Source organism: Leptonychotes weddellii, chromosome 14, assembly GCF_054177405.1.
Source record: "Leptonychotes weddellii isolate Sample4059 chromosome 14, ASM5417740v2, whole genome shotgun sequence".
NCBI lineage: Eukaryota > Metazoa > Chordata > Mammalia > Carnivora > Phocidae > Leptonychotes > Leptonychotes weddellii.
The window spans coordinates 47,967,641-47,988,478 of NC_138382.1; the positions used below are offsets into that span (position 1 = coordinate 47,967,641).

Consider the following 20,838-nt stretch of genomic DNA (forward strand, 5'->3'; position numbering starts at 1 on the left):
TATAGAGGTAGTAGAATGTTTGGAGGTACAAAATTGTAAATGAGTATGTTAATTTGAAGAAATATAAGCAGTTTATTTTTTTTTTTAAGATTTTATTTATTTATTTGACAGAGAGAGAGAGACAGTGAGAGAGGGAACATAAGCAGGGGGAGTGGGAGAGGGAGAAGCAGGCTTCCCACTGAGCAGGGAGCCCGACGCGAGGCTCGATCCCAGGACTCTGGGATCATGACCTGAGCTGAAGGCAGACGCTTAACCGACTGAGCCACCCAGGTGCCCCGAAATATAAGCAGTTTAATTAGGGTAGTTACAATGTCAGGCTTTGGAGTTCAGCTATCTGGGATCAGATCTTGGTTCTACTCTTTATAGCTATAAGACCTTGGACAAGTCATTTAACCTCACTGCCTTCAGTCTCCTCTTCTGTCAAATTAAGGTGATGATAATTTCTACCCAGTGGAGTTGTTAGGAGGATTAAATGAGATAACCCATGTAAAGTTCTTAGGGTGCCTGACACCTAATAAGCACTAAATAAGTGGTGGTAGTGGGGAGGTAATGGCTGCAAGGAAAGGGAATTGGTAAGGTGTGGGGTTGAGAAGAGAGGTCATATTATGAAGGCCTTTTGTGTTAAGCGGTGGAATTGAAACTTATTGAAGGCCTTGACTGAAGGCCATTGAAGGGCAGAGGGTCACGCTATGAGAGTCTCCTTGCAGAAAGATCACTAACAACTATGTGGAAGAGGACTAGAATAAAGATTAAAGACCAGTTAGGAGACCCTTGAATGATAAGGATAAGGTAGTGGCAGAAAAAGTTAAAGGAAGAGATGTATTTAAGTGATATTAAGTAGGCAGAATCCACATTCTGTGGGTTCTGTCCTGGTTTCTAGTAACTTCCTTGTAATGCAGGCTTATTAAGGACTGTGAAGACTGTGATGACATATGGCATCGCACATAAAAGTCCTATCCCTCTTCTTCTAGGTGGTTCTAACTTTGCTTTTGTCCCAGTGAGATAAATGTCCATTCCAGCAGTGACCCCTCTTCTCCTGTCCAGGGTCTGAATGTAGAACTGCTTCTCCTTTCCTGAGATTCACCATTGTATTCCTTTACCTCTTCCCAACCAAGTCTTTTTTTCTTCCCCCAGCTTTACTGGAATATAATTGATGTATAACATTGTGTATGCTTAAGGTGTGCAATGTGATGATTTGATACAAGTGTATATTGTGAGATGTTTACCACAGTAAGGCCTGCACCTCACGTAATTATCATTTTTGTTGTTATGGTGAGAACATTAAAGCTCTGCTCTCATAGCATCTTTCCAGTATATAGTATGGTATTATTAGCTATAGTCAACCTTGCTGTACCTTAGATCCCCAGAACTTACTCATCTGAACTGAAAGTTTGTACCTGTTGACCAGCATCTCACCATTTCCCCTACCCCTCATCTCCTGCCAAACACCATTCCACTCTTTCTGAGTTTGATGTTTTTAGATTTTACACAGACGTGAGATTGTACAGTATTTGTCTCTTTCTGTCTGATTTATTTAATTTAGCATAATGCCCTCAAGGTCCATCCTGTTATCGCAAATGACAGGCTTTCCTTCTTTTTCATGGCTGAGTAATAATTCAGTATATTTATATATCACATTTTCTTTATCCTTTCATCCACTGGTAAATACTTAGGTTGTTTCCCTGTCTTGGCTTTTATGAATAATACTATAATAAACATGGAGGTACCATTAAATGTTTGAGATAGTTACTTCATTTTCTTTGAATATATACCTAGAAGTGGGAAGGCTGGATCATAGGGTAGTTTTCTTTTTAATTTTTTGTGGAACCTCCATAATGTTTTCCATAGTGGCTGTACCAATTTACATTTCCTGCCAGCAATGCACCAGGATTCCCTTTTCTCCATATCCTGGCCAGCATTTGTTATCTCTTAGCTTTTTGAAAATACTCATTCTAACAGGTGTGAGGTGACATCTCTTTTTGGTTTTTATTTGCATTTTCCTGATGTTTAGTGATATTAAATACTTCTTCGTGTACTTGCTGGGCATTTGTTGTTGTTTGTTTATTTATTTGAGAGAGAGAGAGCTGAGCAGGGAGCCCGATTCAGGGTTTGATCCCAGGACCCTGAGATCATGACCTGAGCCAAACGCAGACTTAACCGACTGAGCCACCCAGGCATCCCTTGCTGCTGGACATTTGTATGTCTTCTTTGGAGAAAGAGCTATTCAAGTCTTCTACCTATTTTTTAATCAGATTTTTTTGTTTGCTAATGAGTTATATTAATTCCTTATATTTTGGATATTAATCCCTTACCAGATAGAGGGTTGGCAAATGTTCTCTCCCATTCTGTAGGTTGCCTTTTCATTTTGTTGATTGTTTCTTTTGCTCTACAGAAATTTTTTAGTTTGATGTAGTTCCACTTGTTGATTTTTGCTTTTGATGTTTGTACTTTGGTGTCATACCCAAAAAATCATTGCCAAGACCATTGTCAAGGAGCTTTTTCCCCTGTGTTTTCTTCTGGGAGTTTTATGTTTTCAAGTCTTGTATTTAAGTCCTTAATCCATTTTGACTTAGTTTTTGTGAGCAGTATAATATAGGGGCCCAGGTTCATTCTTTTGCATGTGAATATCCAGTTATCCCAACACCATTTATTGAAGAGACTATCCTATCCCCATTGAGTATTCTTGTCTCATCAAGACCTTTTCTTATACAGCTAGGCAGATAGCTTCCTAGATAACAGTTCTTCCTCCTAATAGCATTCATGAGGTTAAGGGAAGTCCTTAACCCACTGAAGGTTGGACCCACTTGCATGCTAGGTCTGTGCAGTAACTCCTGCAGAACTTGAAGGAGTTTCTCAGAGCTGAGATGTATATGTACATGTGTGTTGATGTAGGGGAGGTGTTGGAGGAGACTGCCATTGGGGGTCACATGGAACTAGACCTATTTAGTAACACTGAAGGGGCAACTTACTTTGGCTGAGGAGTCACTATACTCATAGCTACTGAGAGAATGAAGAAGAGGGGCTGGCATCCTTATGTCTCCTATACTGACCAAACTTATCATATTAGTGCCCTGGAGCTGGGGAGAGAAGTTCTCTGGGATGGACTTTTTGTGTATAAGGACCTCCCAACAGTCACCCCTCTGACAGAACATGGGCAGTCTTGTGGAAGACAGGCTCTAGGAAAAGAAGCGTACCTGATTCTAAAGGAAGGGGTATGGGGAGGGGAAGAGAAAGAGGAAGACTGGAGACATTCTCCATATTCTACTCTGATTCTCACTGTCTCCTCTGGAACAAGAAACAGGAACTACCTCCAGAGGAACAAGGACCCAGCATTCGGAACCTGGATTTTTGGCCCAAACTCATCACACTCATTGTGTCAATCATAGAGGAAGATAAGAATTCCTACACACTCGTTCTGAACCAGTGCGTATCAACCCACTTGTCCCTGTGTGGTTGGTGGTTGGCTTGTCCATCTGTCTAACAGCCTCTTTCTTTCCTATCTCTGTGTGTTTGCAGTGCCACCTCTTCCTCCTGTACGTCCATCTGTCCCTCTGTCCCTTGTATCTGTCTGAGTAACTGTTTTCTGGAGACAGGTGTGCAAACATAATGGGGGGCCCTGCCCAGACTGAGCCAGCCTCCCTGGAGTGAGAGGCCCCTGGGAATGGCTGCCATAGGAGTCCCAGGGGATCCAGAGATCATGTGTGTATGTGTCTGTCCACTGTGAATAAAGTGGGCTTTCTGACGCCTACCTCCTTGCACTTTCTCATCCACCTTCTTTAGCCTGGGCCTGCCTTCTAGCCTCAACCCTTCTCCCCTGGGCCTCAAATCCCTGCCTTCTGGGCATCCTCTTCCCTGGGCCTACCTTGCCTGAGGGGATCCTCTGCCCCCACTTGTCCTTCCACTGGCTCCTGGGTCCCTTTTCTCCAGATTGAGCCTAGTCCTGTTTCCTAGGCTTCTCCTCTCTTCAATCTGACCTCTAAGAGATTAGGCACATTAGCTTTGGAATCAGTCAAATCAAATAGCTCTTGCTTTGTTCTCTGACTGTGGCTTCTTTCCATCATCCAGGTTTCCTCAGGAGTTGAATGTGGGAAAAGTCAGCGCAGAAGTGATGTGGCAGCTCTTTGCCCAAGACATGAAATATGCTCTGGAGGGTAAGGGTGTGCCCAAGGCAGTGGGCTGTAGGCCTCTAGTCCAAGCACCTTGTTTGCTGTCCCTTTCCTCTCCCAGACAATTATAAGTTCTGGGTGAATGGTATGGTGAGAAACCAGAGGGATTCTAGGCTGACGTGTCAGGAGTCCTTAGGTAGGCAGAGGTTCAGCCAGAGTAATAATGGAAATGGCTGTGTGGATGTGGATTTCCCCTTCCAGCTTTAGAGCAAGTCCTGTTTAAGACTTTCTGTAGCCCAAAAATCAACTCATCCCATTCTGGGTAGTCTCAACTGGCCCACTTCCTGGAGTATGAATGGTCTTGTGAAGTTTATCTTTACAGTTTTAAAGAATGGTAGAACCTTAAATACACAGATAAGATTATTTGCTTTTATTAGAGATTGCCTGACCTGGCTTTCCTAAAAAGCTGTTCTGGAGCCAGAAAGATACTTCTTCCCTACCTTCTCCTATAAAGCAATGTCATGGACAAATTACTATTCATCTTGTTCATTCAGCTTATTCTTTTATTCATTTCCTGCTTTGGTTCACAAAGATATCACTGTCTGCGTGTATCCAACTTTCCCATTTGTACCCTTCTGTGTTCACTTATTTAGCTGCCTTTCCTATTGTTTATATATGTTAGTTTGTCTCCTCAGTTTGTGCAAGTGGACCTACAAGGAAAGGGAGCAGTCTGGGGCAAGGACAAATCAGAGTCTGGATCTGTTATTTTGATGGAGTCGCAGGGAAAATGGGTAACCCTCAGACTTAAACTTCTGAGGTTTAGGAGCAATAAGTTTTGAGGTTGAAAGAAACCTTGAAGATCTGTATTAAGTTTGAGACAGCCAGAGACTGTACATGCACATTCTGTAATTCTGCCCCAGAGCAATGGCTGCCTCGTTCCCACACTGGGTCAAGCTTGGGGCTGTAGCCCAGGGCTTAGCCTTACAGGCCAGTGAGGAAGTCACTTGTCCCCTCTCCAGGTAGCACTCAGCAAGCCTAATGGGGGGAGTATGGTCCAAGTTCTTGAAGAATCCCAGCTCTGATGGGTTTTGGGGGGAAAAAAAGATAAATACCTGTGAAAAGTGAATCAGTTTCACAAGAGGGATAGTATGAGGTGGGGCAGCGGTTTTCAAACAGAGGTATCTTAGGAGCTAAGAGAAAAGGGAATAGCCAGGTAGGGGGAGAGGGTTGCTGGGCTTCAGGCCTTTCATCTGGTGCCAGTTAAGTCAGTTCTGCTTTTGTCAATCTTATATGGGGTTCTAGGTGAGATTTCTTTTGAAAGGGGAGTTCTACTAATGTTTACAACAAACACAAAAGGATTGAAAACTGCTTTAAAGAAAGAAAGAATGTTGACCTGGTTGCAAATCTCACTTTCACCACCTAATCAGCAGTGTGTTCTTAGGCCAATTTTTGTGAGCTCGCATTTTCTTATCCGTAAAATGGGGTGATAATAGCATCTGTTTCATTGAGCTGATAAAGTAATGTGTAACATACTTAGCATACTGCTTGGCATTTACTCGGCACTGAATAAATCTTATTAAGGACAATAAGAAACCCCATAGGCTCATGGAGCAGAGAGGCAGTGTGAGCATCGTAGCTTTTTTTTTTTTTTGAGAGAGAGAGCACGTGAGAGCAAGAGCTTGAGAGCTTGTGAATGGGTGAGGAGGGGCAGAGGAAGAAAGAGAAAGAGAATCTTAAGCAGGTTCCACACCCAATGCAGAGCCCTATGAGGGCTCCATCTCACAACCCTGAGATCGTCATATGACCTGAGCTAAAACCAAGAGTCAGACACTTAACCAGCTGAGTCACCCAGGCACCCTGCAAAGTAGCATTTTTTTTTTTAAATTTAAATTCAGTTAGCCAAGGTATAGTACATCATTAGTTTTTGATATAATGTTCATTGATTCATTAGTTGAGTATATCACCCAGCATTTTTTTTTTAAAGATTTATTTATTTATTTGAGAGAGCGAGAATGAGAGACAGAGAGAGAGAGTACATGATGGGGGGAGGGTTAGAGGGAGAAGCGGGCTCCTCGCTGAGCAGGGAGCCCGATGTGGGACTCGATCCAGGGCCTCCAGGATCATGACCTGAGCCGAAGGCAGTCGCTTAACCAACTGAGCCACCCAGGCGCCCCTATCACCCAGCATTTTTATAAGATTTCACCTCAGGGGAAAATGGGGCATCTAGAACAAGGAGAGACTAGAAGCAGGGACTACAGATGATGTTATAGTAATTTAGGGCTGAGAGGATGGGGTTAGAGCAGAGAATTGGAGAGGGAAGAATGGGTTTTGATAGCCACTGGAAGGAAGTTGTAACAGGACTTCATGACTGTCAGAATATGGAGGCCAAGACAAGGCGAGGAGTTTGGAGACCTGGATGATAAAAGGATAGCGTTGACTCCAATTCTGAAAATAGTATAATTTGATGATTTTGACAAATATACACACTTGTGTAACCACTATCCTAATTAAAATATAGAACAGAGTTTCTTCATGCCTTTTTGCAATAGATCCTCAGCCCATTCACTAAGTGCTTTTTAAGTATTTTCTATATGTCAGGCACTGTGCTAATTGTTGGAACTGCAGTGAGATGAATGAGGCATAGACCCAGCCCTTTGAGAAGCTCACACACCAGTCTAGACAACGGACATATAAATTGGCAGTTCCAGTTCAAAGTTATAAGTGCCACAAAAGGAATAAGGTGCTGAGAGGAGAACAGTGTAATCCACACCTGGGAAGGCTTCTAGGAGGACCTGAGGAAAGGACCTGGGAACACTTCCTGGAGGAGGTGATATACTAACTGAAACCTAAAGGATGGGAGGACTTAGCCAGTGGGGAAGGGAGGTAGTAGTGATGGGAAAAGGAGACCTAGAACATTTTAGGCAGAGGATATGGTATGTTCAGAGATGTGGGGTCTAGAAAGAGCTGTCATGCTTGGGGAACTGGAAGCAGTAGTTCAGTGTGACTAGCACGTTAGAGTGTAGGGGGAAGAGATAAATAGGAGATGAAGATAGAAAAATAGGGCAGCCAAATCATAAAGGAGGTGGTAAGCCATGTTTAAGCTTTTGGACTCCATCCTAAGGCAGTTTGGAGCCACTGAACAGCAATCCCATGTTAAGCAAGGGATTGACAAGATCGGGTGTATAACGTGGAAAGGCCACTCACTGTGGCTATGGTGTGGAAAATGGTTTGGAGGAGGGAAGACCAGGTTGGAGACTATTACAGTAATCCAGGTTAAAGGTGGTGGGAACAAGACCTAGGCAGATGACTGTGTAAAATGGATAGATTCCAGAGAAATTTTGGAGGTGAAATTAATAGGGATTGGTGATTTAACTGGATGTGAATAAAGAGGAAGAAAGAAGACTTGAGGATGATGCTCAGCATTGAGCAAGAGGCTACGGTTAGTGTGTGTACTCTGTTCAGCTTCAGCTGGAGATGTTAAATGGTGAAAGATGGGGACTAGAGTTAAACTTTGGCCAAGTGAGATGTTCCATCAAAGTCTTAGTACCAGAACCAAAGAGAGATTTGGGGGAGATAGCAGTAAGCTGGATAATTGAAATCATGAGGTTGAAAGAACTCTTCAAAGATGAAAGATGCATGGAAGGAAGAATGTGGAAATCAGGGGCAGGGAAAGATTTAGAGACTTGATTGCCCCTTTTGAGAGATTAATCATCCCTGTACTTCTACCCCCCAACAACAACCTCAAGCAACTTTACTGGAGCATGACTCCATGGGACTTGATAGAATAAAATGTGACCAGTGTTTCAGCAGTCATCCTGTTAGTTTCTGTACGACAGAAGTTAATATAGAAATTGAGGTTTGGGACCAGAGTACAGATAATGGATTGACAGAAAGGGAGAATTATATAAATACAGTAACTTAAAGGTCCCTAGAAGAAAGCAGTTAGGGAGTTTTGGAGTGATGGAACAGTACTGTCTCCACTTCTAGTAGGTTACTTAACAGGAAGGAAGGAGAGCCCTCCTCATGGTACCTTTTTATGTCTCTAGGTTCATGGACTGGTTTAAGGATAGCAGAGTGTGGGGTGGAAGAAAAGGGGCAAGCCCTGAGAAGTCTCTCTGATGTCCCCAGAAGTGGTGCTGCCTGCTGTTCCAGGAGATGAAATTTCCTGGGACTGGGAGCCTTTTGAGGCTGAATCCCAGGCTCCTATTTCCTCCTCAAGTGTCTGTTGTACTAATTCACAAGGGCCAACTGCTGCAGATTGGATTTCTGTTTTGATGTGGAGGAGCATCACCCATAGCAACTCAAAGTTAAACAGTAGAGAGTCACAAGGACCCTGACCTTCCTTTCTCTGTCGCTCAGTACTCTTCCCCATTTACCTGCTTTTTACATTGTTATATGTAAGCACACAGTTGGCTTTTGTTATTTCAAATTAATGCTTTATCTATTAAAGGGGTGGATGAAGAGGACCTGTGGTTGTAGCCAGTGCTCCAGGCATTCTGGGCAGGGGTGATGTTTGTCCTGGATTCTCCTGAAGGTTCTGAAGATCCAGCTAGATGACCTTAAAAGTCCATAATAAGCATCCCAGTTTTTACAGCATGATAGCCCTTTCATCTGGCTGTGTTTCCAAACTGACTATTCATGTTTGCATACTTTTTGGAGAGTTCATTTTCTGTGTCTCCACTGTGTTCTGGGGCACTTCAGTTTACCTCAAGATGCTGTTACACTCTGGCTGTTTAACTGCCCTTTCTATCAGCTTGGGCCCACTTTGGTTTTCCCTGTCTCTGTGTAGTTGTCATTGACTCATTCATGCCGTGTATAGCTGTTCATCACTGCATCTAAGCCCATCTGAGGGAATGGCCCAGCTACTAGGATTAGAGAAGTCCTAGGAAACCACCATCCCTTTCTAGTCCTGGGCAGTCTCCCCACTAATCAACATTAGCACCCACATCCCTTTCTCCTCTTCTTCACCAGAGGCCAGTATCTCAGTTGACACTTCCAGAAGATAGAGCAAGAAGACTATTGACCCTATCTGGGAGTTTGGCTTAGTCTCTAAAAGAAGATTTGGGCCAGGCTCTTGGAGAGCAGAGTACTGGTAGGGGGAGATGGTTGTGAGGAAGTGGTTGGGAGTCACCCTTGTTCTAAGACATCTGATAGAGCTGCCTGACCAGATCTGCTGCTTTGGGAAAGCTCAGAAACCGTGGCCTCTACTGCTGGGACCTGACTCAGCCTCCTTCCCCACCACTAGAGCATGAGAAAGACCGGCTGTGTAAGAGTGCTGACTACATGAACCTACACTTCAAGGTGAAGTGGCTCCACAATGAATATGTGCGAGATCTGCCTGCCCTCCAGGGGCAGGTGCCTGAGTACCCAGTGTGAGTCATCATGTGGGCACTACACAGGGAAGGGAAGGGGGTCCCTCCATCTTAGGGGGTGGGCAGGACCTGTGTCCTCAATTCAGTTTAGCAAGCAAGTCTTGAGACTGTCAGTTCTGGGCTCTGTTGTAGAAAGAGAAAACATCAAACTGTGCCCTATCTTCCCAAAGACCCTAGTCTGGGGGAGCTGTTAGGCACATGGCATATGCCAACCACTGGCTCCAACCCCCAATTCTCCTGCCTGGCTGTAGGTGGTTTGAGCAGTTCGTCCTGCAGTGGCTGAATGAAAATGAGGATGTGTCCCTGGAATTCCTGCGTGGGGCCCTGGAACGAGATAAGAAGGATGGGGTAAGTTGGAGGCTTGGATTGCACAGGGGTCAGGCCAGGTGTCCCAGCAATTAGCTGCCAGCAAAAGTTCCAGGGCTTTAGTTTCTTCCCTGTGGAATTCATAAGGAGGACTTTTGAGGGTCAGAGAGCCACAACTGCTGGGCAGAGCCCTTTTGAACCCTATACACTTGGGAAAAGGTAGTGGCTGAAGATGATGATCCTGTTGTTGGCCTTCCGTAGTTCCAGCAGACATCAGAACATGCACTCTTTTCCTGCTCTGTGGTGGATGTCTTCACACAGCTCAACCAGAGCTTTGAGATCATCCGGAAGCTGGAATGCCCAGACCCCAACATCCTTGCCCACTACATGAGGAGATTTGCTAAGGTGACCATGACCCTCCCTTCTCCCTTCCATTTGCCTTTACCATGCTCACAGCCTCATCACAGGCCCGAGCTCAATTCCTCTTTGTGGTGACCTCAAGTCTGGCATCACCCCATTCTCATTTGTTTGTGTCTGGGGCAGACTGGTGGGTTTATCTTGGTGTTGTTCTGAGGTTGAGAGGGAGCTTTGTCCCTTACTGTGAGATTCCCCTGTACCTCCCTGTTGTTGTTGTTCTGGAATGACAAATATGACCTCAGGCAAGATCCCTGTAGGGAGAGCTAAGGGTTCCCTCTCCTTTCCTTTTCTTTTTTTTTTTTTTTCAGACTATCGGGAAGGTGCTGATGCAGTATGCAAACATCTTATCAAAGAGCTTCCCAGATTACTGCACAAAGGAGAAAATGGTGAGGGTCAGGCCCTGGGACCCTAGAGAAGAGAGTGGAAGACATTTGAATCCTTGCTTTTGAGGCTATCCTCAGAGCTGAGGGTGGGGGTGGTGCTCCTTACTTGATTCCCAGTAGGGCTTCTCTTGAGATTATGACACAAAATAATAAGAACTTAATGATTAGGAGTTCCTCTGAGCCTCCATTTTGGTACTTTTATTTTCTACTAAGCTAGAGCTTTACTTAATCTTTCTTTTTTAATAAAAAAAAATTAAGACATTCAAAGAGTTAAAAGGATAATACCATGAACACCTGAGGCCCACCACCCAGCTTAAAAACAGAAACATTTGTTTCTAGTCTTCATTCAAGGAGAACTGTCTAAATTGGTTCCAGATCTCAGTGCTTAGGAAGAGATCCGTATAATATGTGTTGTAAATTCCCTGTGGTTTTTGGAGTAGTGTTGAGAGAGGTACCCTAGGCTGACAGGTCCTATGCTGAAAGGAGTCAAGACTCAATGGCTCCATCTGTCCCCAAAGCCCTGCATCCTGATGAACAACACGCAGCAACTGAGGGTCCAGCTGGAGAAAATGTTTGAGGCCATGGGAGGCAAGGAGGTAGGTCTCAGGGTGTGGGGTTGCTACACTTTCCCTTTGTTCCTGAGCCCCCTGGCCGTAGAACTCTATCCTCTCCTGACTGGGTATACATAGCAATTTAGCTTAGGGTCTGGGCTGGTTTAAGCTGAGGGATTTAAGTAGGCATTGGGGTAAAGGCCCTCTGAGGGAGGAGTTAGGGGCACAGGAGGGGAGAAAAGTGTACAAAAACCAGCTCAGCTGAGCACACTTTCTGTGGATATAGTTGGACCCTGAAGCTGCAGACAGTTTGAAGGAGCTGCAGGTGAAACTGAATACAGTTCTGGATGAGCTCAGCATGGTATTTGGAAACAGGTCAGTGGCCCCAAACACACAGCCGTCAGAGCCAGGTGTGGCCCCTGGCCAATCGCAAAGCCCGTGCCCCATACCCTCCATCCAGCTGCAGGTGTGTGGATCTTCCCTCTCCTCCTGTTGGCTGTTCCTGTTGGAGCTGCACCAGGAGTATGCTGGAGTGGGACTGAATAGCTGGTGCTGCTCCAAGGACAGTGTCTGTTTGGGCAGGGGAGGGCTGCACTGTGGGCACATGTGTAGTTTTCAGGTGCGGATTGATGAGTGTGTTCGACAAATGGCTGACATCCTGGGCCAGGTGCGGGGCCCAGGGAATGCATCCCCCAACGCCAGGGCCTCGGTGGCTCAGGATGCAGATAGTGTGCTCCGGCCTCTCATGGACTTCCTGGATGGCAAGTGAGTACAGCACTTGACTGTCCTATGGGATAGGCAAAGCAGAGGCAGTCAGATGGAGAAGCCTCTCAGGGAAGGGGGCTCTCAAACTCACTCTAGTCTTACCTGTTACGTGGGCCTACAGCCTCACACTCTTTGCCACTGTGTGTGAGAAGACAGTCCTGAAGCGTGTACTGAAGGAGCTCTGGCGAGTGGTAATGAACACAATGGAAAGGATGATTGTTCTACCCCCACTCACTGACCAGACGGTAAGGACACTCCCCTTCCACTTCCTCTGGCTGTCTCCCCTGTCTTGCCCCACACTTCCTGATCGAGTTTGGAGTCCTCTGCTTTTGACCGATCCCCTCTCTGCCCAGGGCACCCAGCTGATCTTCACTGCTGCCAAGGAGCTGAGCCATCTTTCCAAACTCAAGGTACTGTGGATGTATGGGATCCTTCTGAGGCTGGGGGTGACAGGGTGCCAGGGGGGAGGAAATTTGAGCTTTGGAGACAGAAGAGGAAGAGAATGAGAGGAACGTGTAGTGTGAGTTGGCGGGTGGGGGAAAGACTGTCATGACAGCCCCAAGCTGTCCTGATGCTGTTGCTTTCTCTGGGTTTCTAGGACCACATGGTACGAGAGGAAACCCGGAGTCTCACTCCAAAGCAGTGTGCCATCCTTGACCTTGCTCTGGACACCATCAAGGTGGAGACCTCCCCCTTCTCCAGACAGTCATACTACCCTACCTCAGTCACACTACCTCGTGGCCCTGGCATTCCACTCTGCCAGACTGATGTCCCCTGGGCTCTTGCCACCCCACATCCAGAAGGGAGTGATTTTTTATGTCTGTTTCTTTCTCTGCTATGTCCATGTTTCTGCTTGGGAGCAACCAAAAGTTACCTCCTTTATGATCTCAGATGACTTAACCACAGACCCAGAGCACTTATTCCTGGGTTTTGAGTACAGTTCAGTTTACTTAGTTCCTCATACCCCAGATCTAGCAGAAATTTCCCTCTCCCACTTATATATAAATTCATTTGGGTTTTCTACTACCCATTCCTTCACTCAACCAGGCAACATATGCACATGGCACTGTGCACTATGAAGGATACAGAGAGAATCAGATATAGTTCCTAGCTTTAAGATGCTTATAATTTGGTAAGGCTGTAATAAGGCAGGTACACATGAACCGTGATGCAGGGCACTTGGAAGAGATTTGTCATAAGTATAATGTTCTCTAAGAGTTCAGAGGGGTAAAAGAGCACTTCTGGCTACTCTCTCTGAAATGCTTCTATTCCATATCTTTGCTTGTCTGGATAGATCCATACTTCACAGACCTGCATCCAGGAATGTGGCCATCCCTTACTGCTCCTACCCAAATAATACTCTTCACCTGAGAGATTGTGACTCTACGTGGTATTCCTGATCTTGTTGTTTATTGAATGGCTTATTGTCCTCATCATCCTCTTTTGGCATCTTCACTGAGCTTCTGCTCAGATGTGATTTCTCTGAGGACAGTGTAGAAAGCTGCCTCTCTGTAAGGGGAGAAGGCTGTAGCAGGTATTCTTTTGTCTTTCAGCAATACTTTCATGCTGGAGGTAATGGGCTGAAGAAAACCTTCCTGGAGAAGAGCCCAGATCTGCAGTCCCTACGCTATGCCCTATCTCTGTACACACAGACCACAGACACACTCATCAAAACCTTTGTGCGCTCACAGACTGCCCAGGGTAAGGCCTAAGAACTTTGGGTCCCTATCTCCACTCCTTCATACATTTCTGCCTCTAGGGAGTCAATATCTTCCAGCCCTTAAGGAGGATCTAGGTACTTCTTCAGAGAGCCTATCAAATTCAGATCCCAGGATTTCTTGAGGGACCTCAATACTCATCCCGACACCATACCCATACCAGACAGGAAAATCACAGGGACCTGGGAAATGTGCCAGAGATCCTTTTCCCAGATATTGCCCTGCTAGTGCATGTTTATCAAGGAGTGTACCCTGTCTGTTAGGAAGTATCTGTCAGGAAGCCTTGAGAATGAGTGGTTGAGACACTGATGAAAACTCATAGCTTTGGGAATCTTGTTGGAAGTTGTCCTGGGGAGAGAAAGCAAAAGACTACAGATTGTCTGGTGTGGATGACGAAAAAGACTAGGAGAGTCAAACTATGGGAGCAGTTGAAGAGAGGATATGGATCATGGGGCTCTGTGCATATCTGAGGTTCCAGCCTCATGGGTGATGCTAATGCATAGGGACCCAGGCAGATGGTTTTCTCCCAGGGACTTCCAGTCCCTAGAACCCCTCCCTGTCTTAGGCCTCTCTATAACAAAACACATCCATCTAGATATGGTTCAGACTGAAATTCTGCCCCGGGCCCTGTGAAATTTTGCCCCTAGCCCTGGAGCAGGGCCTTCCCAGGAAAGACTTTCAGGCACATTTGTTATTTCTTCTTCTGGGGAAACCCAGGTGTGATGCCTGGAAGAATGAATCTGATGGCGAGAGTGGGAGGATTTAGGCCTTCCTGAGCTGTGGATTCAGAGCACAGAGCTGACCTCAAGGGGAAGAGGGATCTAAGCAGTTAGACTAGAGTTGATGGAAGGTGAAAAGATGCAAGGGACTTGCTCCATTTTCCACATCTGTTCTTTTTTTTCTTCCCACATCTGTTCTTATTTCAAGTCCAGGATGGGAAGAAGAGAGAGCAAAGAAGTTATGAACCTTGCCCAAGGGAACAGGGAGATCTTTTACAGAGCTGTACATGGAAAGACCTGTAACATCCAGGGGAGGATCTGAGTTAATCCAGAAAGGCTTTTTAGAAATCCTGAGCTTCAGGCTAGAAGTAAAGATGAGGAAAGGCTGAAATGGGCATATATGTGGTAAGAGGAAGGGTGGATACTGCAGGGAGGATCCGAGTGTGTGTGTGTACCTTTTGTACCCATTGCTTTATCAGTTAAGGCCTAGGAAATTAGAGCCTACAATGGCTCTCTTTCCTGGCCTGATGGTCTCAAATACCTTCTCTCTGTATGTTCTTTTGCTTTTCCCCAATGATCTGGTTGACCTCTGACCCATGAAGTCTAATTTGGAGCATTGGGGCATTGACCCCAGCTCTTTGACCTCTCTTCACCTCATCTCTGTGCTCCATCAAAATATGTGTAGAGTTGCTCCGAATGGCTGTTAATTCCTTAGACCTCTAACTGATTCTTCTTTCTCTGTCCTGCTGCTGCTACTACTTCTTGACTTGCCTGTTCTCACTCAGTGCATGATGGGAAAGGTATTAGGTTTACAGCTAATGAGGACATTCGGCCGGAAAAGGGTATGTTGTATACCTTGCACACGTGAATCTAACATAAGCTAACACTGTTCCCTATGAACTAGAATGAGCTGCTTAGGCTGGCGGTAGGGGAGCTATGTGTCAAAGTCCAGAAGCTTTATCCCAAGTCTCAGAGATGAGCAATGTATTCATACAGTCTGAGATGGGGTTGACAGTAGTTCTATCCTCAGGATTCCCCCACCCCTCCACTTGAGGACAAAGTTTTACCTGGGGTGCAGGGTACTGGTATTTTCCCAAAATAGTGAGACCTCTACTGAAGGGAGCCTACAAATTGGCCAGAGAGGGGTGCCTGGGTGGCTCAGTGGTTAGGCGTCTGCCTTCGGCTCGGGTCGTGATCCCAGGGTCCTGGGATCGAGCCCCGCATTGGGTACCCTGCTCCACAAGAGGCCTGCTTCTCCCTCTCCCACTCCCCCTGCTTGTGTTCCCTCTCATGCTGTGTCTCTCTCTGTCAAATAAATAAATAAAATCTTAAAAAACAAAAACAAAAAAACTGGCCAGAGATTGGGACTGGGAAGTCGCTGGTAGAGAGGTCCATGTGTGAATAGGACAAAGTCTGAGCAGGGCAGCCTCCCAACCAGGGGCCTCCTGGAATCTGAGGATAAGTGGGAGAGTAGAGAGTATTACCTTTGGCTAGAAGGGACCCACATTGTTCCATTGAGACACCATGGGGTGGACATAATTCCCAGACAAAGATACAAGGTGGCAGTACTGTCCTTCTCTCTAATGTCTTTCAATGAAAAATTCTTCAGCCTAGGAGATAAGAGAGGTTTGGGGAACCTGAGAGATTCCTGGTGCATTTTTGGAACATTTCACCGGAGATGTTGTCAGCCTAATGTATTTTAATACACAGCTTCATTCTTTATCCCCTAGCTTTTCCTTCTCCCATTGCTTACTTCCCTTCACCCCATGGCTACTTTGGGTGATTGCTTCAGGCTTTAGGGTGTAAGGTGGTGGCCTCCTAACTCCTCAGTTTTACCTGCGATAATTAGGCCTGAAGTCTTAAGAGTTCTTCAGTGAGGGATCAACTGTCTATCTGTCCTTCAGGGTCTGGTGTGGATGATCCTGTGGGAGAAGTCTCTATTCAGGTGGACTTGTTTACACATCCTGGAACTGGGGAGCACAAGGTCACAGTGAAAGGTGAGTGGCACAGACTTACAGGTCTCAGACCTTTTCTTATGCAGTGGCCTCATCAGTTGAAGGCAGGGGCTGCTTTATCTCAGTCCTCCAACTTAGCCCTCCTCCAAGGGGAATGCAACCTGGGGGCTTAAAAACTGGGAACACTTGGGGCGCCTGGGTGGCTCAGCTGGTTGAGCGACTGCCTTCGGCTCAGGTCATGATCCTGGAGTCCCGGGATCGAGTCCCGCATCGGGCTCCCTGCTCAGCAGGGAGTCTGCTTCTCCCTCTGACCCTCCCCCCTCTCATGCTCTCTCTATCTCATTCTCTCTCTCAAATAAATAAATAAAATCTTTAAAAAAAAAAAAAAAAACTGGGAACACTTGGTGGGATCCCTCACAGGCTTCCTTTGTTTGGGCAGTGGTAGCTGCCAATGACCTCAAATGGCAGACAGCGGGTATGTTCCGGCCCTTTGTGGAAGTGACCATGATTGGCCCACACCAAAGTGACAAGAAGAGGAAGTTCACAACGAAATCAAAGAGCAACAACTGGGCTCCCAAGTACAATGAGACATTTCACTTGTGAGTTATGGGGTAGGGAACCTGCAGGACTCTGGGATGGGGATGAGCAGGGGCGTAAGACTTGAGAGGGGAAAGGAGGGATGGGTTGGATGGTGGCTGGGGTGAATTCAGTTGAAGATTCTTTCAGCTCTGGCCTCCTCCCTTTCATCCACCTTGTGCTCACAGCCTCCTGGGAAATGAAGAGGGACCAGAAGCCTATGAATTGCAAATATGTGTGAAGGATTACTGCTTTGCCCGTGAGGATCGTGTTCTGGGGCTGGCTGTGATGCCTCTGAGGGATGTGGCAGCCAAAGGCAGCTGTGCTTGCTGGTGCCCCTTGGGCCGGAAGATCCACATGGATGAGACAGGCATGACTATTCTCCGGATTCTATCTCAGAGAAGCAATGACGAAGTGGCTCGAGAGTTTGTGAAGCTCAAATCGGAGTCTCGTTCCATAGAAGAGGGGAGCTGAGCACCTGGGTTCCTGTGCCAACCAGATGGCATCAGTTCCACAAGTCATAGCCAGTGAGAGTTACTATGTAGCCAGCTTGTTGAGAGGCTGACTCCTTCAGTTTAAGGAAATTAAAGGAAAAATTTGGGGTGATAAGAATATGGCTTTTCACAGAAAGGGTCATGAATCCCTGACCAGCAGGTCTGTGGTGCTAGGAGCTGGGCTGTGGGGGTTACTGCATAAGGAGGTTTTCCATAAAGGGAGGGACAGACATTTATGAGAGTGTCAGCCATTCTTGGTAGACACTCCTTCACCCCACACCCCACCTCCACCCCTCTCCATGCCACATCTTACCCAGCTAGACCCGTACATATCAACCATTAGAAGAACAAGTTTAGAGAGCTTGGAGCATGTACCTGGTTAGCTAAATAGTCAGTTGAGCCTCCAGGTGTTGCTGAGCCCTAAAGTCTGGATTGGAGTATGGCCAGGGCAGGAACATACAGAATAGAATTTAGACTCTCCCTTGAGCAGGATCCACTGGTTTTGTGTGGCTCCATGAAAACAAGGCTTTGAGACTGAACAAGATACCTTCTAGAAATGAGCTGTGCTAATCTTTTCCCCCAAATTATATGTCATGAGTAGAATGAGGTTCACATGATACTTCAGAGCCCTGAGCAGAATATTCTTTGGAACACAAGCACCAGAGGCCACCTGCTCAGGAGTCCCCCTCCCTCATTCCTGTAGGAAGGGGAGCAATGATATTTCAGGACATGAGAGGCTATTCCTTTGTGTATGCACCTGAGGGCTAGTTGAAGGATCCAGAAGAGAGGGCTGTATTTTCTTCTTGGATAGGCTCTGAACAAAGCCAAAAATTGTAGAAACCAGTCTAGAAGGAGTCCTCCTCACCTATGGCTACTGCCTTCTGGTTGTCCTCTCCTTTATGGAAAGAATCTAGTCTTTGGCCTCACTCCCCTTCATCTAGGTCAGCTGCTGTTCCCCTCACAGATATTCAACCCTGCAGAAGGAGCTTGGACTATGGTCCCTCTGTATAGGCTGGATGGAGGCGGCATCAACATTCCTCGGGAAGTCAGAGACAAACTCTTTTAGGAGGTTGTATGGACTTCTCAGGCCCTTGATCAGAGATGTGACATGGTTCTTGGATATCCTTGGTAGCAGCCTCCTGGACCTCCTGAGGACTCTGTGTTATCCACAGCTGTACTGGCCATTACATGTAACCAGAAACTAAGCGTCTTTGCTGTTGTTAATTATCATATGTGCCATTGTTACAGGACATTTTTGGCTAGTCTGTAATAAATTATCTTATAGCAGCCTTTGGGGTTTGGTAATTCTGTTAAGGTGTGGAAAGCTGTAGAAATGACTATCCTGTATAATCCTATATAACGGTAAATTTTGTACCTGGCGCTCCACTGCCTCGTCCGCCCAACAAGTGATGGAACCTAAAGCAGCTCTGGATAAGCACCATGCGGTAAAGCAGATAATGGGTTAGCATCTTGGCCTTGACCTGAGACTACCAATCCAGTTAACAGAGTCATGGGACCCAAGGTATCAGCTTCCTGCAGAAAGTCCAGATGTCATGTGCTAGTAAGGGTGTGACTCTGGGGATTGGTAGAAGGCTGAGGCTGTCATGTACAGGACAGAGGAGTAGTCCTAGGAGTAGAAATTGGCCTTTCATTTGGGAAAATTCAAGGAAGGAAAGCTGGAGTAAAAAGTCTCCTCCTATATTGGAAGAAACAAGGTAAAAGTGAGGCCTCTTGGAACGGGCATCGGAGAAGCTGACACAAGAAAGTGCTTACCTAGTTTCTTAGCCCTTGTGGGGTGGGAGCTGAGTGGGAGCACAAGACAGGAGATTAACTCCAGCTTTCCAGTTCCTCATTTCCATTTGCTTGCTAAATAAATCCTTACAATTAAGTTCCCTAGTCATTTTTAAATTTCCTCCTTCTTCCCCAAGCCATTTGCCCTCTATCATTTCTGCCTTAAACTTACTTGTTGAATCCATTGTCTTACCTCAGTTCCCAGTACCACAAGTGGAATAGTGGCTTTTAGTTCCTCTTATCTGTATTACTGTGATAATCACCTGCCTCTGTTCTGCCCCTGCCTTCCTCACATACTCTGGTAAGTCTCTCTCCTGTTAAAACTATTCAGTGGTTATCTATCATAGCCTTCAGGCTGAAATTCTAAGACCCTCCAAGACAGTGCAGACATCCCCCTACCATCCTGTAGCTATTCTAAAGCGCTTCCCTGAAGTTACAACCCCATACACACACTGTGCACTCCTACCCCTCTGTGCCTTGGCACATTCTGTTCCCCCTTGCTGGAATGGCCTGCAGGCTTTTTCATGGCCTTCTAGGTTCTGATACTTAGTGGCAGCCTTTAGGACCCAACCAACCCTGAACCCCTTCACAACAGCACTTTACATTGTTACAATTTACTTGTTTGTCTTCCTCAAAAGTCTGTGATCCACCCAAAGGCAGGGTCTGAGTATTTCATCTGTGTTCCCCAGCAGCCGGCACAGAGGGCGCTCAGGTACTTAGAGCCAGACCAACAGCTGCAGGAGCCCTTCGGGAAACCAAGGCAGGGTGGGGCGGTTGGCGGGCTCCTGAGGAAAGAGATGTGGTTGGAGGTGGGCTTGTGGGGAGGGGCGTGGTCAGAGGCGGGGCTCTGCTCTAGGCCCAAACCTGGGGCTCTAGGGCGCCTGCGCAGAAAGCGTTAAGATGGAGAACGCTGGAGTTGACGGCTGCACGGCAATGGTGAGCAAGAAGCGCCCGAAGGTGGCGCCGGAGGAGAGGTTATTGCCATCTTCTCCCTTCCAACACAGAAGAGACTAACCCCGTACTACCTGACATTCGTACAGCTCTGTGTACTTCCCACTAATACCTGTCTATCCTCATACTTTCTTGTAAACAGTTCTCCCGATACTCCCCGAGGTTATTGCCCCCTCCCCATACTTGAAGTATACATAAGGGTTTCCCAGACCCTCAAGAGAAGATCTATTTGCCCAAATACCTAGCAAAGGGGATGTTTATTCCCCACTAAATACTTCCCAAAGTGGGAAACATTTATCCAGTTACCTTCTGAAACAGATAAGCCCAAACCCCTAGCTACGGCACATTATATTAACTCATGGAGTTTTTCCACTTCTCCAGCAATATCCAGATTCACCAAGAAAAAGCATAAATCTTCCACCACATTTGAGTTGAAAGTGGCAAATTAGCTATCATTCTCTGATATGGCACAGGAGACCTCCATAAAGAAAAGTCAAACTCTGACTGGGTATCCATGGCTTGCAACAGCCTTGCAAGTTTGAATTATTAGCTATTTAAAACCAGATTTCACGTTTAAAAAATGCAGATTTCCAGTTTTTTTTTTTTACAGGAAGATCTGTTAACTTTTAACTCACATTCCCACAAAGCAACTGGTGGTTGGAACTGAGAAGCAATTGTTAATTTACGATAGTTCATTACAGACTCCATTACTCCTTGTTTACTTACAGTGGGCT

The 20,838-nt window shown here is 46.1% G+C and overlaps 1 protein-coding gene across 5 annotated transcripts in view; it reads left to right on the forward strand.

Annotated features, from left to right (window-relative positions):
• UNC13B (unc-13 homolog B) overlaps positions 1 to 18,649 on the forward strand; it is a 196,105-nt gene extending 177,456 nt beyond the window's left edge. For 3 of the 5 annotated variants that reach the window (XM_081803128.1, XM_081803127.1, XM_081803126.1), the window contains 16 exons: positions 3,296 to 3,423; positions 4,066 to 4,151; positions 9,352 to 9,478; positions 9,730 to 9,826; positions 10,046 to 10,189; positions 10,510 to 10,587; positions 11,103 to 11,180; positions 11,422 to 11,510; positions 11,748 to 11,900; positions 12,022 to 12,145; positions 12,254 to 12,310; positions 12,499 to 12,579; positions 13,454 to 13,601; positions 16,242 to 16,334; positions 16,732 to 16,891; positions 17,057 to 18,649. In XM_081803128.1, coding sequence (XP_081659254.1) covers positions 3,296 to 3,423; positions 4,066 to 4,151; positions 9,352 to 9,478; positions 9,730 to 9,826; positions 10,046 to 10,189; positions 10,510 to 10,587; positions 11,103 to 11,180; positions 11,422 to 11,510; positions 11,748 to 11,900; positions 12,022 to 12,145; positions 12,254 to 12,310; positions 12,499 to 12,579; positions 13,454 to 13,601; positions 16,242 to 16,334; positions 16,732 to 16,891; positions 17,057 to 17,342 — 1,929 coding nt within the window. In that variant the 3' untranslated portion in view covers positions 17,343 to 18,649. Of the gene's footprint in view, positions 1 to 3,295; positions 3,424 to 4,065; positions 4,152 to 9,351; positions 9,479 to 9,729; positions 9,827 to 10,045; positions 10,190 to 10,509; positions 10,588 to 11,102; positions 11,181 to 11,421; positions 11,511 to 11,747; positions 11,901 to 12,021; positions 12,146 to 12,253; positions 12,311 to 12,498; positions 12,580 to 13,453; positions 13,602 to 15,122; positions 15,180 to 16,241; positions 16,335 to 16,731; positions 16,892 to 17,056 lie in introns of all 5 variants that reach the window. The other 2 variants (XM_081803123.1, XM_081803125.1) reach the window with 1 other exon arrangement.
• The last annotated feature ends 2,189 nt before the right edge of the window (positions 18,650 to 20,838 follow it).